The sequence below is a fragment of the Mustela nivalis genome (genome assembly GCF_964662115.1).
Source record: "Mustela nivalis genome assembly, chromosome: 18".
Lineage (NCBI taxonomy): Eukaryota > Metazoa > Chordata > Mammalia > Carnivora > Mustelidae > Mustela > Mustela nivalis.
In genome coordinates this window covers 58,043,706-58,062,382 of record NC_139037.1, presented here as the reverse complement: position 1 = coordinate 58,062,382, position 18,677 = coordinate 58,043,706, and the positions used below count along the sequence as shown (strand labels likewise).

Here is an 18,677-nt window from a genome sequence, read left to right as displayed (position 1 = left end):
CTTCCTTTCTCTAATAAATAAAATAAGATTTTATTTATTTATTTGACACAGAGACAGCAGAGAGGGGACAAGCAGGGGGAGTGGGAGAGGGAGAAGCAGGCTCCCCACAGAGCAGAGAGCCAGATGTGGGGCTCAATCCCCGGACCCTGAGATCATGACCCAGGCCAAAGGCTTTAACCCACTGAGCCATCCAGGTGCCCCTAAATATTTTATTTTTAAGTAATCTCTATACCCAACATGGGGCTTGAACTCCAGACCCCGAGATCGAGAGTCACACGCCCCACCCACTGAGCCAGCCATGCACCACCCCCTCCAAATACGCTTGAGAGCTATTATTCTTGTTGGTCACTTGTTTAATATTTGGTCCAGGATCACATGCTGCGTTTGGCTGGCAGTTCTTTTCATGGTCGGAGTGTTTGTGTCCCCCTAACATGCATCCATTGCAGTCCTAGCCCCCAGTGTAATGGCCTTAGAAGGGAGGGCCCCTGGGGAGTGCTGAGGTCATGAGGGCAGAGCTGTCAAGACAGGGATGGATGATTTTTTTTTTTAACATTTTTATTTATATATTTGACAGGCAGAGATCACAAGTAGGCAGAGAGGCAGGCAGAGAGAGAGGAGGAAGCAGGCTCCCTGCTGAGCAGAGAGCCCGATGCGGGGCTCGATCCCAGGACCCTGGGATCATGACCTGAGCTGAAGGCAGAGGCTTTAACCCGCTGAGCCACCCAGGCTCCCCGGATGGATGATTTTTAAAAGGGACTCCAGAGAGCTCGAGGGCCCCTTCTAGCAGGAAGCCTTACCTGGAACCTGACCGCACTGGCACCCTCGTCTCAACTCCCACCCTCCAGAACTGTGAGAGAGGGATTGTTGTCACTTACATGCCGTCCAGGTCCATGGGATTTGTGTGTAGCAACCCGCATGGCTGAAGACGGATGTCTTTTGCATCCTCCGACCTGAGTTCATTTCTCTGTCTGACTTCAGGTTTGGGGATGTGGACATTTGCGGGAGGACAGGATTGACGTTTTGTCAACTGTCCCACATTCCATGTTTGTTGGCCGTTTCCGGATGAGATCAGGTTGTGTGTTTTTGGGGGGAACACCCCGGTGATGATGCTGTGGTCTCGGTGTCTCACATCAGGAGACACGGGCCAGCAGTCTGTCCCACTCTCAGTGACGCGGAGTCAGATTCCATGGTCAAGGCGGTGTGTCAGTCTCTCCAGCAGCCATAACGAACTGCCCCAGGCTGGGTGCCTTGGACCACACAAATGTATGGTCTTAGCATTCCGGAGGCTGGAGGGCCAAGATCAAGGTGCCAGCAGATCTGGTTTCCTCCGAGGTCTCTCTCCTTGTCTTGTAGACGGCCTCTCTATTGCTGTGTCCTCACTTGTCTGGTGTCTCTTTGTATGTCTGGATGACCTCTTCTTATAAGGACCCCAGGAAGATTGGATAGAGCCCATTCTAATGGCCTCACGAACTTAATCACCTCTTTAAAGACTCTGTCTCCAAATTCAGCCACATTCTGAGGTCCTGAGGTTTACGGCTTTAACCTATGAATTGCAGGAGGCTGCAATTTAGCCCGTAAGAGCAAGTGCCCCGCTCTTGGTTGTAAGGACACAGCTTTCCTCTGTAATGAGCAGCTTACTATGGGGTGATGCTTTGAGGCTGTGTTTTCCCTACCACATTATTTCTGTGTCTTTCCAGGTAGTTTTCCTGGCTCGGTGTCAGTTTTGATTTCCGGGAGTTAGAACAGGAAATATCTAACAATAGGGGATGACCCGGCTCTGGTTGTGGATTCAGGATTTTTATTCCCATCTTTCAGAGCGGCAGACTGAGGCTCAGAGAGGAGAAGTTACTTGCTCAGGGGGACCCAGCAAGTTTGCTATAGTAATTCCTAAGCACTCCTGTATGCCCGGTACTTAATAATACCCATTCTACAGGCAAGGATGGAACAGAGAGGTTTATCATGCAGATGGCCAGTCCTCGAACCTGGATTTGGTACTAGGTCTGGCTTATTCTAAGACCTTGTGTGACGTCTTAGAGATGAGAAGGTTTCAGTCCTGCAGTTCTCATGAGTTCTGAGACTGTTGACTCTGAGCTTTTCTTAATCTCCTAACAGTGCAGTGGGGAGCTGGTTAAATGAATAGCTTTAACCCCACCTGACTCAGTGAAATTTATAGACAATATCACATCCGGCTACTCATAATCATCCCCAAATCCATCATGCCCTAACTTTATTTTTTTTTAAATTTATTTATTTATTTGACAGACAGAGATCACAATTAGGCAGAAAGGCAGGCAGAGAAAGAGAGAGAGAGAGAGAGGAGGAAGCAGGCTCCCTGCTGAGCAGAGAGCGCAATGCGGGGCTTGATCCCAGGACCCTGAGACCGTGACCTGAGGTGAAGGCTGAGGCTTTAACGCACTGAGCCACCCAGGCGCCCCGATCATGCCCTAATTTTAATATGAAATGAAAGGAAAATAATACAGCATAATAAGCACCTTTATTTCAATGTGTAAATGCTCCGACATGGCCCCGGGGAATCTTAATAAAAATGGCAGTTGCGGGCCAGTCTTCCCTCAATTAACACCTGGAAAATTCAGTGTATTTTTAAATTATGGGAAAAAAGAGGGGCACCTGGGTGGCTCCATCGGTTAAGCATCTGCCTTTGGCTCAGGTCATGATCCCAGGGTCCTGGGATGGAGCCCCATATCCTCAGCGATGAGCCTCCTTCTCTCTCTCTCTCTCTCTCTCTCTCCCTGCTGCTCCCATTGCTTGTGCTCACACACTCTCTCTCTCTCTGTCAAATTAATAAATAAAAATCTTTGTTTAAAATTATGGGTAAAAGGACTATGTATGTAAAATGGCTAGGATCTTGGCTCTGATCATTTTAAATAGGTGTGTCCCCAGTGGGAGTGTTGGTGGGATGATCGGAAGTCTTGCAGGACTTGTGTGGGACCGTCCCTGGTATTGCAGGCTGTGTGACGTCTCTGGTCCCAGGTCCTGCCTGCTGTGGGATGTGGGCTGTGGGATGTGACACACAAATCCCTGTGTCAACCCAATTCACCCCCCCAATATCCAAAACGTCCCCTAGAGGGCGATACTTCCCCACAGAGATGCATTCATTCATTGTTTTTTGGTTTGTTTACTTATTTGTCTCTGCGTGGGCAAGGGCTTTAGAAATTCTTTTTAAGAAGAACTTCTAAAAAGCCCTTTTAGAAGGGCTTTACAGGTTCTTTGATGCCAGCAGGTCCTTGTGGGGAACCCAGAAAAGCCAGGTGGATCTGGGCTGGGTCTGGCCTGTCTAAAGGGCTGGTTTCTATCTGCTCCTGCTGGAGGCTGCTGAGCATGAACTCCTGCCCCAGGTGCCTTAACTAACTTTATTTTTAAAGAGAATCTAGATGGGACATCTGGATGGCTCAGTCGTTTAGGCGGCTGCCTTCGGCTCAGGCCATGATCCCAGGGTCCTGGGACTGAGTCCCACACTGGGCTCCTTGCTCAACGGGGAGCCTGCTTCAACCTCCCTCTGTGTCCCACTCACCCTGCTTGGGCTCTCTCTCTCCCTCTTTTATTTATTAAAAATTTTATTTATTTGTTCATGAGAGACAGAGAAAGAGAGAGAAGCAGAGGAATAAGGAGAAGCAGGCTCCCCGCTGAGTGAAGAACCCGAGACCTGGGGCTTGGTCCCTGAGCCAAAAGCAGATGCTTACTTAATAAGCTAAGCCACCCAAATAAATAAAATCTTAAAAAAAAAAATAGAATCAGAAATCTGGAATAACAGGATATTTCATACTTTCTATTTTTATTTTTTATAGATTTTAATTTATTTGAGAGAGAGAGAGAGAGAATGAGGGGGGGTTGGGGGATGGAAAGAGGGAGAAGCAGGCCCCCAGCTGAGCAGGGAGCATGACGCAGGGCTGGATCCCAGGATCCTGGGATCATGACCTGAGCTGAAGGCAGAAGTTTAATGGACTAAGTCACCGGGAGCCCCGCCCTAAAGGTTTATTTATTTATTTGAGAGAGAGAGAGAGAGAGAGAGAGGGAGAGAGAAACTTTAGCAGACTCGGAGCTAAGTGGGAAGGGCAAGATGGGGCTTGATCCTATGACCCTGAGATCCCGACCTGAGACGAAACCAAGAGTGGGAGGCTTAGAGGACTGGACACCACCCAGGCATCCCTGTCTCATACTTTTTAAGTGCAGGCTCCAAATTTTCCCCACATTTGAACAAAAATGTCATCTCTTTTTGTAGTTAAAAAAAAAAGTTTTCTTGAGCTATCATGTGTATATACAAAATCGCACATATTTAATGAATCCAGTTTAATGAGTTTGGACGAAACGTTTTTTAATTACAAAAAAATGGGAAGAACAATGCAATGAGTATCTGTGTGCCCTTAATCTGTATCCGCCGGTTGTCGTTTTGCCACCTTCGCTGTCTCTGTCACACTCCTCTGTCCGAACGCACGCGCGTGCACGCACACACAGATACATGCACACCTTGTTTTTGCTAAACTATTTGCACGTGTGTTGTCAATATCACATTACTTCCCTGCGGGATAGTGGGATAGCGGGATAGTGGGATAGTGGGCACCTCCTGCGAATAAGCTTCCACGTGGTGACAAAATTATTAGTATCCCCAGGAAAACTAACGGTATCCCATTGTGTCATTCAATGTGTTACATTTCCTAGTTGTCCCCCAAATATCCAGTGGCTTCTTCCTCCTCAATCCAGGATTCGGTTAAGGAGCCTACGTTGCATTCGGTTGTCATGTCTCTGTGGTCTCCCCACCACACACACTTTTTTTTTTTAATCAAGTTGCAATTGATCAAATCTTCATGTACAGCTCTCTACATTTTGTATAGGTATACACCATGTGATTACCAGCCAGGTCAAAAGATACTATTTGTTCGATTTTCACCGAAATATGATGCCCATCTTTTTATTGTCTTTTGCGACACTGATTTTTTTTCACCTGATGACCCGTGATTTGGGCTCATTTGAGGAGTCACGGTGAGATTCGGGTGACATACTCCTGGAGGGCTGTCACAGAAGTGAGGTCGTGCATTCCCAGGGCACCCAGTCAGACTCCCCAGGTCATCTGGGCCCAGTATTGATGCTGCTGCCCTTGGTCACCTGATTTAGATGGTGTCCAGTGGGTTTTCCGTTGTGAAGGTGCTTTCCTTCCCCAGTCATTATTAAGTTCTCTGTGGGCAGTACTTGAAGAGCCTGAGTGCATCCAAGGTTTTAAAAACTCATAGGGGCTGGGGTGCCCGAGTGGCTCAGTCATTAAGCATCTGCCTTCGGCTCCAGTTATCTCAGGGTCCTGGGATCGAGCCCCGTATCGGGCTCCCTGCTTCTCCTTCTCCACTCCCCCGGCTTGTGTTCCCTCTCTCACTGTGTCTGTCTGTGTCAGATAAATAAATAAAATCTTTAAAAAACAAAACAAAACTCATAGTGGCCGAAGAACGCACATCGGCAGGGCAGCTCTGATGTTATGAGGCCCCAGACCAGCAGCCAGAGAAGCCTTTGGTTTAGGATCTCAGAAGGGTCTTAAGCAAACCCCCTTCCATCATCCTGGGGGAGAAGCTTGGAGAGCTATTGAAGGAAGCCCCAGGGAGTTGAGATGGGTGCAGGTGTCTGCCAGGGGACCCCAAAAATGCGCCTGTCTCCCTGCAGCTCCGGGATTGTGGAGGGCTTCGGGAGGTGGAGGTGACCGCCTGCCTGGTGTGGAAGGACTGGCCTCACCGAGTCCACCCCCACAGCCTCGTGGGGAAAGACTGCACCGACGGCGTCTGCAGGGTGAGGTTACGGCCTCATGTCAGCCCTCGGCACAGGTACTCGACCCCTGATCCCCCCCAACCCTTCACCCCAGGTCACGGAGGTGCCCAGGGAGACCTTAGGGCAAGGGGCCGCTTGGCCAGATTCTCCCCACAGCAATTCCTCAGTGGGGAGACCAAGGCTGGGCCCGGCAGCGGGGTCGAGGGGTAGAGGGGCGTACCTGGGCCTGGGGCCCTGCTGCACACACCTTCACACACAGTTGTATTTATGCCCATTTTGTCAAGGCGGAAACTGAGACTTGGAGGAATGGCAGAGCAGGGATTTGACTCCAGACCTGACTTCACTGCAAGATCATTCTTTCTCTCGCTTAATAATTTATATGTTTTTAATAAATAAAAAAATAAAAGGTTCAGAAAGATTGTATAGTGAAAAGCAAATTTCCTTCCACCTTTGGTCATGCAGCTGTCAGTGGTCCTTCCTGGAGGCAATTAAAAATATGCTATGCATGTCTATTATTTTTCTCCCCTTACAAATGGTAGCAGACATTTGTACCTCATTTTTAGGCATTTTGAGCTCATCCGTTTTCTTGGCTTCATAGTATTCCAATATACAGCTGTACACCATTACTTGAACAAGCCGCCTAGTAATGGGCCCTTAGGATAGTTCCGTGCTCCTGTGGCCCTATTATTAAACGCGTGGCTTTACATATATATCATTTCTTCTCTAGGATCAGTTCCTAGAGGCGAACTCGCTGGCTCTAACTTCAGCGATTAACTCTCAATGTAAATTTTCTGTGATTTAAAAATTCAGCAAAGATGTAAGGTCCATGAGAGGAGGGATTTTGTCTCTTTTGTTCCCCGCTGTGTCCCCCTTGGGTCCCCCCACACGCTGCCTGGCACCCAGTAGGTGCTCAGGAAATACTGTGGAATGAATGAATGCCCTCATATTGTCCTCAGTGTAATTGCTGATTATGTTAACAGTTCCACCCGTGGGGGAGAGTGCTTGATTCTTCATAACTTCCCCAGTAGGGAGCGTTCTCAGATGTTTTGATCCTTGCTGTGTTGATGGGCTTTTTAAAAGTTGGCATCGCAGTGATGTTTCCCTTGCTGCTTTCTCATTCTGGAGGAGGCGGCCCCGTGTTTTCGTGCAGTAAAGATGAGGGGCACCCCCAGGTACTCTCGAGACTCCCCAACACTCCTGAGAGGCTGAAACCCCAGACCCCTCCCAATGCTGGGGCCCCTGAGACTGTGAGCCCCGAGGCAGCCTCTCTGCTGGAGTTAGAGCTAAACCTGCCTCTTCACGACTGCCTCCCTTCACCCATTCCTCCCCGCTCCCTGTTCAGCTTTAACAATCTGGGCATCCAATGTGTGAGGAAGAAGGAGATTGAGGCTGCCATCGAGCGCAAGATTCAGCTGGGCATCGACCCTTACAATGGTGAGGCCCTGCAACCAGCCTGACTGTCTTGTCCTCCTGAACCCCCTCGTGCCCTCTGCCACCCCATTCCCCCCCTTCTCCCTTCTCTGGTATCTGCTATCTCCCCAACCCCCTCCCTTCGTTGTCTGCCATCTCCCCGCCAGAGTCTCCCTCCCCCACCCTCAGCATCCCCATATCTCTCCTATAGCCGGCTCCCTGAAGAACCATCAGGAGGTAGACATGAATGTCGTGAGGATCTGCTTCCAGGCTTCATACAGGGACCAGCAAGGACAGATGCGCCGCATGGACCCTGTGCTCTCCGAGCCTGTCTATGACAAGAGTGAGTCTAGGGTGCGGGGCGTATCAGGGATATTGTTGGCCACAGGTCCTGGAAAGGCCCATGTACGATGGCATGGACAAACAGGCTGTATGGAGTGCAGGCTGTACACTGCCCAAGTCCAGTGTTCAGCATTTATTAGGTGGCCTATGGAAATGAGGCCTTCTCGTATTATAGAGTGCACAATCTGTACCACTATACTAGGCAAGTCTAGGGAAGAGGCAACATGAGTAGTAATAATTTTCTCTTTTATACAGAATATAATATATTCCCCAGAATCTCCCCTCTTTCCTAGTAGACTTCTGCTTATGTCTCATTGGCCAGAACTTGGTCTCATGGTGGCCCCTAGTTGTAGGGGAGTCTGGGAAAGCAAATATTTAGGGTTTCCATCTTCTACAGGGGGATATGGGTATGAAAGAGAAGATTGGGAATGGCTGTTAGGTTTTAGCGCCTGCAGTGACTGCCACCAGTATCAAAATGGGAAGAGAAATCAATCCAGTCAGGTGGGTGCAAATGACAGAATTCCAATTCAAAAGATCTGAAGGAGAAAAAAAAAAAAAAAACCAACCAGTTTGTTTGTTCCATTAATTTAAAAGATCTGAGGTAGTAAAGTGCTTCAGGTCTGGCTGTATCTAGGTGCTCAATGATGTCATTAAGGATCTCTTTCCATCTTTCAGCTATACTTCCTTCAAGTTAGAGTCATTTTTGGCACAGCCCATCCATGGTGGGGACAAAATGACTGTATGCAGCTCTAGGCTTATATCCTACAGCTTGGAACCTCTTTCCCATGCCCAAAGAGAGCTTCCTTTACCCAGTATTTTTGGCTGGAGCCTCAGGACTGTTTCTCATTGGCCTGGGTTTGAGTCATGTGCTCCTCTGTGACCAATCAGCTATGGTCAGGTGGAGGCAATGTTCTAATTGGCCAGGTTTGGAGCATGTGATCACTGCTGAGCTAGGGAGTGGGTTCCGCCCTATCCTGTCCCCAGGACTGAAATGGGACAGGGAGGCGGTTTCCTAGAAAGGAACTAGAGGGGCTGTTGACAGAGGATGGTCTGGGATTGCTAGACGGGCGAAAACCATGGGTCTCCACTACGGATTTCACACCATTAATCCTCGTCTACTAATGGTCTTGACCCCTGACCCCACCACTCTCCTCTGAGGGCTGATGGCTTCCCTATGGGCCGTCAGCCTGGAGGACTTGCAACTGTCCATCAACTCATCTGTCTGAGCATCTTCTTTCTCTCCCCGGACCGGGTCCCAGGAGGATCAGACGCCCCTGCCCTCTGACTTCTCCATTTCTCATCTCTGCATGGCGCACGGTGGGCACCCACGGGGTACCTGCTGAGGGTTTGATGACTGAATTCTCGTCCTTTCTTATATACCACTAACTCTGGTACTTGCAGAGTCCACAAACACATCAGAGCTGCGGATTTGCCGAATCAACAAGGAGAGTGGGCCATGCACGGGTGGCGAGGAGCTCTACCTGCTGTGTGACAAGGTGCAGAAAGGTGAGGGACCTGGGACAGCGCGTGGGCGGAATACCAGCGGGTGGCTTGCCCTGCATGGGGGAGCCAGGAAGCCTGGAGGTGAAGCATGAGGCGGAGCTGGTTAATGGGGGTGGTGCAGTGGAAGGATCCAAAACCCTGGTTTGGGAGTCAAACTACAAACAGCCCATCATCAGTTCATTCACTCACGGAGCTGCTCACTCACTGGTTCGTGTACAAAGATGCAGAGCTGTGTGTGCTGGCCATGCTGTGTGCCAGGCTGTGCTCCCTACCACCGACTCCTGGGACCCTGACCTTAAAATCTTGGAGTCCTGTAAATAAATTCTTAATCGGGGCTGGATGATGGCTGCAGATGAAGAAAATGGAGACTGGAGAAGTATCTCCTCCATTCATGTCTATTCAAATGTCTTTTCTTCAAATAGGGTTTAAAAAAAAATAGGTGTGGGCAGCTCCGCAGCTCACTCAGTTACACCTCTGACTCTTGGTCGCAGGTCAGGTCTTGACCTCAGGGTTGTGCGTTCAAGCCCAGCGCTGGCAAAACCAAAAAGCCAACAGTAGGTGCACACAAGCATTGCCTGGCTGGAGAGAGCTTTCCCTCTTACTGTATAGATCTTTTCTATATCCTCTCCATTTTTTATCCTGTGATTCTGTTATGAATAATGTCACCACCTAGTGATCTAACCTAAGAGATCTATGTCTCTTCCTTTTCCTGTGTGCCAAGCTCTGTTATAAGCACTTTCTACACCTCACTTGTTAGCTCATATGATTGCCTAACAGTTCTATAAGGTAGATCTAATTATTACCTCTCTTTTAGAGAGGAGGAAACTAAGGCACAGAAAGGTTAAGTAATGTGCACCAGGTCACACAGCTAGGCAGGAAGAGACAGAATTTGAATGCAGGTGGTCTGTGCTCCTAATCATTCTTCTGGGAGGAAAAATAAAAGAGAAAGAGAGTTGAAAAAGCTTCAGGAAGATGGAGAAAAGTAGTATTTGGAGAAAAAGAATTCTGAGGAAGGGGATAGGGAAGAATGGCTGGGGGGGCTGTGGGCACAATTTTACCCAGTGGGGCCAGAGAAGACTATGTAAGGAGATGCCACAGAGGGAACAGCAAGTACATAGGCCCTGGGGTGGTAACAGGTCTCATTGTTGGAGGCCAATGGCAAGGCCAATGGGACAAGAGGGGAGCAGAGTGGGAGAAACTGTCTCAGCCTCAGGAATCCCTTCCCATCCTTTCTCATGCTCTGTGATTCTATGGTTAACATCTGTCTCCCCCCACTGGCTTGTATAGGGCAGGACTGTCTTGGGAGCCGTTGTGTCCCCCAAACTGCTCAGTCCAAGGTCAAGCACCGATGAAGTTCTCAAGGAAAAACATTTCTTTTTACAGAGAAAAAATGTTTTTACTTGTTTGTTTTGGGGGGGGGCACAAGTTCCCACTCTTAAAAAATTAAAACAAAACATTTTAAAGTGTAAAATTCAGTGGCATTAGTACACTCGCAGTGTTGTAGCACAGCTAACTTCCTAGTTCCAGAATGTTTTCATCATCCCAGAGAGAAACCCTGAACCCCATTCTGCTCTATAAGCAGTCACCCCACCATCTTGCCTCCTCTAATCCCTGGCGACCACTGATCTGTTTCTGCCTGCGGAGTTGCCTCTTCTGGGCATTTCATGTAAATGGAATCCTACACTAGGTGGCGATGCATGGCTGGCTTCTTTCACATGATAGTACGGATCAGTGCTTCATTCTTTTTTATGGTGGGATGATACTCCATCGTATGGATATTGGATTTGTTTATCCATCTGTAAGTTGGTGGACATTTGGGTGGTTTCCATCTTTTGGCTGTCATGAAGTGTTGCTATGAGCATTCGCATGTTTGTGTGTAAGTTTTTGTTTGAACACCTGTCTTCAGTCCTCTTGGATATATGCCTAGGAGTGGGAGAAGATTCTTATAAAATTTTGAGTGAATGAGCACCTGGAGGGTGAGTGGTTCCTCTGTGCTGGGCCTTTGTGTTAGGCAGTGCTGCGACACGGTGATGACAGAGACAGGCTCGGGCTCTGCTCTCACAGGGCTCCCAGTTTAGTGTGGGGGGCGGGGGTAGGGAAAGAAACATGAATTACAAGTGTGAGTTCTGCTGAGAGGGAAGAAAACTGAGCACGAAGACTGGACAGAAAAGCTAAAACAATAGGAAGACCAGGTAGGGGCTGGGCATCTTAGAAGGTTTCCCAGAGGAGGTGATATTTCAGCCAAGATCTGAGGAATGCCAAGAAGATTGTTAGGATCATGGGAGCTGGGGGGAGGGCAGGGAAGCTGTTCCACATGTGTGTGAATAACTTGAGGCAGCTGTGAGTCCTGTTCCATTTTTTTGTTCACTGGCCGACCTTAGGCTGGTGACTTCACCACCCCGAGCCTCTGTTTCCCTTATCCCTTTATGGGTTGGTGTTAGGATGAGACAGGATCTCACTTATCCAAGAACTACACTGCAAAGAATTAGCATATACTGAGAATTTCTGAGTGCCAAGCCTGAAGCTAGGACTTTGCATAATCCTAATAAAAGCAATCATACTTAATGTGGGCTGAGCACCTTTACTTAACCCTTCTAGCAAGCCTGTGAGATAGGGGTGCTGATTTTGTTTCTGTTTAGGTGAGGAAACTAGGCACAGACATATTAGGTTACTTCCCCAAGCCCTTAGGATCTGGTGGCAAGGAGCTCTAGCCCACCTGGATTCCCATCTTGGCTCCACCACATATTGGCTTTGTGACCTTGGACAAGTGCCTTCATGTCTCTGTGCCTTTGCTTCGTCCTCTATATAATGGGTTTCCTAAAGGTACTTTTTTTCATAAGATTGTTGTGTGACTCAGAGGCAATCTGTGTATGTGTGATATATATAAAGCCTCTGTAGATGAAATTAGTGTGATGAGAGGCAATGCAATAAGACAAGAAAAAGAAACAACAGGCAGAATAGCATACTGTATCCTATTCTGCTACCAGCTGTGTGACCTTGGGTAAGTATCTTTCCTCTTCCACGCCTCAGTTTCCACATGTTTAAAATGGGCGTGTCAAAGAGTTAATATAGCGGGTCTGAGACTGTTATCCTTTGAAAGGCCTGCCTACAAGGTTGAATCTTGGCTGGCTTTTGAGAACTTGGATTTTTTTTTTTTTAAGATTTTATTTATTTGACAGACAGATCACAAGTAGGCAGAGAGGCAGGCAGAGAGAGAGAGAGGAGGAAGCAGGCTCCCTGCTGAGCAGAGAACCTGATTTGGGACTCGCTCCTGGGACCCCGAGATCATGACCTGAGCTGAAGGCAGCAGCTTAACCCACTGAGCCACCCAGGCGCCCCGAGAACTTGGATTTTGAGAGGACTCCCACTATTCCCTGACTGATGAGAGGGACTCATGGTGCTTAAACTGTTTGTATGGGCAATGTGGTTTGCGCTGAACACCAGCTCTGCTTCTGGAAGCCTGACATTTTGATATATGCCAGGCAGAGAATGCCTATATAATCAGGTGCCAATAAAAACTCTGGGAACTGAGTCTCCAGTGAGCTTCCCTGATAGCTAGCATTTCCTGTGTGTGGTCATAGTTTGTTACTGGGGGTTGGGGATTAGCGTGTTCTCTGTGACTCCACAGGGAGAGGACTCTTGGAAGCTCATGCAGGCATACTTTCCTTTACTGAGGTTGCTAGTATCTTTTTGCCAAAGTAAATCATAGCATGAGTATGACTATATGCTGAGTCCCATGAGTCCCCTTAGTGAATCACTAAATCTGATGGTGGGGAGCATCTGATGTGGTGAGGATATTAATTCTACCTGCCTCTCAGGTTAGTAAAAGGATTGAATGAGATGATATATAAAACTATATAGGGGCGCCTGGGTGGCTCAGTGGGTTAAAGCCTCTGCCTTCGGCTCAGGTCATGATCCCAGGGCCCTGGGATCAAGCCCCACATCAGGCTCTCTGCTCAGCAGGGAGCCTGCTCTCTCCTCTCTCTCTGCCTGCCTCTCTGCCTACTTGTGATCTTTGTCTGTCAAATAAATAAATAAAATCTTAAAAAAAAACCACTATATAAAATACTTAGTGACTGGCACACAGTGGGTGCTCAACAAGAGGTTAGCTGCTGCTCTGATTAGTTTAATTAATTAATTTTTTAAAGATTTATTTATTTTAGAGGGGCACTCGAGTGGCTCAGTCGGTTAAGCATATGACTCTTGGTTTCAGTCCAGGTAATGATCTCAGGGTCATGAGATGGAGCCCCCATTGGGCTTCGTGCCCAGTGAGCAGTCTGCTTGAGATTCTCTTCCTGTCCCTCTGCCCTTCCCCCTGCTTGGCGCACACATTCTTTTTTTTTTTTTTTTAAGGTTTTATTTATTTATTTGATACAGAGAGAGATCACAAGTAGGTAGAGGCAGGCAGAGAGAGGGGGAAGCAGGCTCCCTGCCCAGCAGAGAGCCGGATGTGGGGCTCGATCCCAGGATCCTGAGATCATGACCTTAGCCGAAGGCAGAGGCTTAACCCACTGAGTCACCCAGGCGCACATGCGCACGCATTCTTTCTCTCTCTCTAAAATAAAATAAATAGGGGCACCTGGGTGGCTCAGTGGGTTAAAGTCTCTGCCTTCAGCTCAGGTCATGATCCCAGGGTCCTGGGGTCCTGGGGTCAAGCCCCGCATTGGGCTCTCTGCTCGGCAGGGAGCCTGCTTCCCCCTCTCTCTGCCTGCTTGTGATCTGTCTGTCAAATAAATAAATAAAATCTTTTTTCTTAAAGATTTTATTTATTTAACACAGAGAGAGATCACAGGTAGGCAGAGCAGCAGGCAAAGAGAGAGGGGGATGCAGGCTTCTCACTGAGCAGAAAGCCCGATGTGGGGCTCAATCCCAGGACCCTGAGATCATGACCTAAGCCAAAGGCAGAGGCTTAACCCACTGAGCCACTCAGGCGCCCCAAATTAATAAAATCTTAAAAGAATATTTATTTTAGAGAGAGGGAGCACACGTACACATGCGCTTGAGTTGGGAAGGGGCAGAGGGAAAGGGAGAAAATTTTAAGCAGACTCCGTGCTGGGCACAGAGCCCAATGGGGGGCTCCATCTCATGACCCTGAGATTATGACCTGAGCCAAAACCAAGAGTCAGATGCTTAACCAACTGAGCCACCCTGGTGCCCCTTTGATTAGTTTTAGTGTTAAGAATATCAACATTGGGAGTGCCTTGCCGTTTCAGTTGGTAGAACGTGCAAGTTTTGATCTTGGAGTTGTGAGTTCAAGCCCCATGTTGGGCATAGAGCTCTCTTAAAATCAGATGTATTTTAACTTTATATATATATATATATATTTTTTTTTTTTTAAAGAGAATATCAGTATTGATTTGGGGGGAGGCTGACTGAGTTGGGGGCCTGGTGGGCCAGCATCCTGGCTCAGCTGATGTCCCCACTTTCCCGCCAGAGGATATATCGGTGGTGTTTAGCAGGGCCTCCTGGGAAGGCCGGGCTGACTTCTCCCAGGCCGATGTGCACCGCCAGATCGCCATTGTGTTCAAGACACCACCCTATGAGGACCTGGAAATCGTTGAGCCTGTGACCGTGAACGTCTTTCTGCAGCGGCTTACTGACGGGGTCTGCAGTGAGCCTCTGCCCTTCACGTACCTGCCTCGGGACCATGGTAACCACAGCAATCCAGGGTGACCCGCTGCCCAGAGACAAGGTCTTTGGCCTAAAGGGGACAGGGGAAGAAGAGGCAGAAGTAAAACACAGCCTCATGACTGCACCGACTGGGGTTCGGTTCCTGGCTCCCCCTCTTACTGGTTATGTGTCCTTGGTCTCTCCCTGAACCTCAGTCTCCTCTTGCACAAAGTGGAAGTAATAGTACCTATCTGATGGCATTTGGGGAGTATTTGATGATTTCTTCTCTCAGCATGCCTGCTCATGCCCGACCCTATACTGGGTGGTTCTAGGGACACTGCAGTGACCCAAGATGGCCTCAGCCCCATCCTCATAAGTCTCACAGTCCTATAGTTGGAATGGAATTGCTCAGGGGACTCAGATTGCTCAGAGGGGGCATTTGACCCAGACTTTGAGGTTAGGGAGGGCTTCCTGGAGGAGGGGACAGTTGAGCTGAGAATGTGGGGTTGACTAAGCAGTTCTCCGGGGGAAGTAGTGGGAGTTCGGAAATAGGGTTTCAAGCAGCTGGAGTAGCAAGTGCAAAGGTCCTGAGGCAGGATCATGCTGCAGTGTCCCAGGAACAACACAGAAGTGGATTTGGGTTGCATTCTGATTAAGATGTGGATATCGATTTGCATTAGTTGGCCAAGAACTAGAACAGCTCAATAACTTTCTAAGTAGTCTCTATAATTCTTAATTATTATTATTGATGGATAACATTGCCCCTGTTATCTCCTGAACAGACAGTTATGGCGTGGACAAGAAGCGGAAACGGGGGATACCTGACGTCCTTGGGGAGCTGAAGAGCTCGGGTGTGTCCCCTCTCCCCTTTCCACACCCATCTTCTGGTTCCTGGGAGGGGATGGCTAAGCCCCAGGCTGGGGAGGAAGGGCTGTGAGGGTCCAGGGGTCCTCATCTCTGCCTTCCCTCAGACCCCCATGGCATCGAGAGCAAACGGCGGAAGAAAAAGCCAGCCTTCCTGGATCACTTCCTGCCCAACCCCAGCTCAGGTGGGTCACAGCGCAAGTGGGTCCCCGCCGAGGGCAAGCTCCTGCTCTCTGAAGTGGGATGAGTGTGAGCTGCAGCCCTGCTTTTGGCCTCTTCAGGAGCTCCCCCAAAACTCCCCCAAGGTCAGGAACTGACATCTCAGGCAGCAGCATGAACTAGAAAGAAGAACAGCTCTGGATACCATCAGGAGGCTCTGATGTCTGCCGGGCTGTTCACTGGCTGTGTGAACCCCACCAAGTTGCTCCACCTCTCCGAGCCTCAGCTGCTCCCCTGAAAAGTTTCACCATAGACCTTCCTCATTGGCCTTTCAGATTTTAACGCATTTATTTTTACAGACACCATATCACTGGCACATAAGTGCATTGTATAGGTCTACTCGTTGAATCGAAATCGTACCACACCACCCCATTTTACTGGTGAAGAAACAGGCCCAGAAAGGTGAAGTTTCTCAGCTGAGGTAGCCACATGTGCGGTGGAGCAGGGAGCTGTATCCGGGCAGCTGTACAGATGAGTGATGAAACACTACGTAGAGCAGGTAGCAGGAGAGGATGGTAGATAAACGGGAAGGGTTGGCAGAGCCAGCCAACCTTAATCCAGAGCCTGTCTCTAGCCCAACCACCCTCTGGTCTGTTCTCCCCGTGTCTTCATCTCAACTCACACGCCAGCCTCCACTTCCTGGGAGCTGCAGCCCTGTCTGGCTGCGATCAGAAGCTTCCCCACCGACTGACTACTGGCTCTAAGAACACTCTGCCTAAGAACCCAGCTACCCCAGGGTGCCCAGCTCTCCCACTGACCTCTGACAGCCAACCACTCAGAGTCTGCTGAGCCTGGACCACTCCAGCCAGTCCCACCCTGGAGGTTTCAGGGATTACCTGTTGTTCCCCCTACCCACTGCCCCTGGTAACCACTGCTCAGAGCCCCACCCATAGCAACCACCAATCCTAGCCCGCTTTGCCAGCCTTCCATACCCTATTCCCAAAGCCTCTCCCCATTAGCCATCTGCCATTCATCTACCTCCTCCATCACCCCAACTTTCCAGTGCCTAAAGGCCCTCCTCCCCAATCCTTGGGACAAAGCTGCTCTGGCATGATAGCATAATGGTTAGGAGCATGGCCTCTGGAATTAGACTGAGTTTGGATTCTGAGGCCTGAATTTAGCCACTGTGGGATCTCTTTGGGATCTCATCTCTCAGATGGAAACCTTACCTCTTAGGGTCCTTTTTAGAACTTAGTGAGGTCGTATCACACAGTTAGTTAGCATAGTGGCTGGCACAGAGTTAGTGCTCAGGAGATCTTAGGAACTTGACAGACAAGAATGCCCCCTGCGTTTGTTATGGTCATGTTTAGCTGTATTCATTGCAAACCCCAAATTAACAGGGGCTTCAACAGGCTAGACTTTTACTTCTCCTCTCAGATAAACAGAGGTATATAGTCCTGAGATGGTTTAGAGGCTATTATGATCATCAGAGACCCAAGCACGCTTCTGCCATTTTCAACTCACAGTTTCCATCTCCTGGTCCAAGATGGCTGCCAAAGTTCCAGCCTTCATGCCTATGTTCCAGTGAGGAGCTTAGTCATATGACCACATTTAGCTCTAAGGGAGGCTGGGAGATAGAGTCCCTGGAGAAGAGACCCAGCTGCCCTGGGTCTCTTTCTGAGATAAGCATAAGACACCTTTGCTGGTGAGGTTTGTCTTGTCTCAGAGAAAGACTCTCCTCTATATAATTTAACACCTCCACATAATTTTACCTTCCAGTTTGGGGCCTGGGGACTTCTCATTTGGGTCTTCTGTGGGGGGGGGATTTCATTTTTGGGGTGGTCTCTATAAGTTGGAGGAGGGGGGACTTTAGAGCCTCTTCAACTTCTTTATTTTTTGGAAAAACTTCCCAGCCCTGCTGGAGCATGGTTGGAACCCTGGTGCTACAACTGGCCAGCTATGTGTGACTGAATTATCTTGCCTCAGTGTGCTCATTAAAGGAGGATGGTGATAGTTCCTACCCTGGGGTTCTCCTTGGGATTAAAGGAGGCCACAGTGATCATGTATTTAGTACTGTCAGGGCACTGGAGTGTTGGAGTTAGCCCCCAGAGTTGCAGCTAAAGGCATCCTACTTCTTTTCTCTATTCATGCAGGCCCGTTCCTCCCTCCGTCAGCTCTGCTGCCGGACACAGACTTCTTCTCTGGCACCGTGTCCCTCCCCGGCCTGGAGCCCCCCGGTGGGTCGGACCTTCTGGACGACGGCTTTGCCTACGACGACGCCACGGCCCCCACACTTTTCACCATGCTGGACATGCTGCCCCCTGCGCCGCCACTCGTCAGCGCTGTCACGGGCAATGGGGCTGCAGGGCCCGTGGTTGGAGATCCTTCCGGCCCCGAGCCAATGACGCTGGACTCATACCAGGCCCCAGGCCCCGGGGACGGGGGCACGGCCAGCCTTGTGGGCAGCAACATGTTCCCCAACCAGTACCGGGAGGTGGGCTTTGGGGGAGGCCTTATGTCTCCGGGGCCGGAGGCTACGTAGCCCCTAGGCACTGGAGGAGAGGGGGAGGGAGGGAGGGAGGGAGGTGGAAGGGGTCGTGCAAACCCAGCCAGGATGTCCAGCACCTCCGTCCCCTTGGGCCACCCTTGGTCGGTCTTCCAACCTCCTCATTCCTCCGAATGGGACATCTTCAGCGCTGGTGAGAAGCTCCGCAGCACCGGTTTCCCCTGAGCCCATTTTACAAATGAGAAAACCGAGTCCGGAGAGGTAAAGGGGCTTGGCTCCCATGCACCAGCTTGTAAAGCTGCCTCAGTCCCCGCGAGTGGGGGCACCTTCTCCAGGCGGATTCTGGAGTGTACATATGGGAGAAAGGTGCAGATCCTCGGCTTTCCTCCCCCGAGCTTGAAGGTGGGGGGTAAAGGTTGTTTGTTCTGAGTCTTCCCAATAAAGATGAGTTTTTGAGCCTTGGGAGTCTGGTCTCTTCGCCGCTGGGGAAACTCCAGGGCCCACACGCACGAAACCT

At 49.5% G+C, this 18,677-nt stretch overlaps 1 protein-coding gene across 2 annotated transcripts in view; it reads left to right on the top strand.

The window, feature by feature from the left end:
* RELB (RELB proto-oncogene, NF-kB subunit) overlaps positions 1–18,616 on the top strand; it is a 30,022-nt gene extending 11,406 nt beyond the window's left edge. For both annotated transcript variants that reach the window (XM_082710695.1, XM_082710694.1), the window contains exons 4-11: positions 5,665–5,822; positions 7,109–7,200; positions 7,388–7,519; positions 8,920–9,024; positions 14,456–14,671; positions 15,414–15,482; positions 15,603–15,680; positions 17,808–18,616. In XM_082710695.1, the coding sequence (XP_082566821.1) occupies positions 5,665–5,822; positions 7,109–7,200; positions 7,388–7,519; positions 8,920–9,024; positions 14,456–14,671; positions 15,414–15,482; positions 15,603–15,680; positions 17,808–18,196 (1,239 nt within the window). In that variant the 3' untranslated portion in view covers positions 18,197–18,616. The remainder of the gene's footprint in view (positions 1–5,664; positions 5,823–7,108; positions 7,201–7,387; positions 7,520–8,919; positions 9,025–14,455; positions 14,672–15,413; positions 15,483–15,602; positions 15,681–17,807) is intronic.
* Positions 18,617–18,677: the final 61 nt, after the last annotated feature.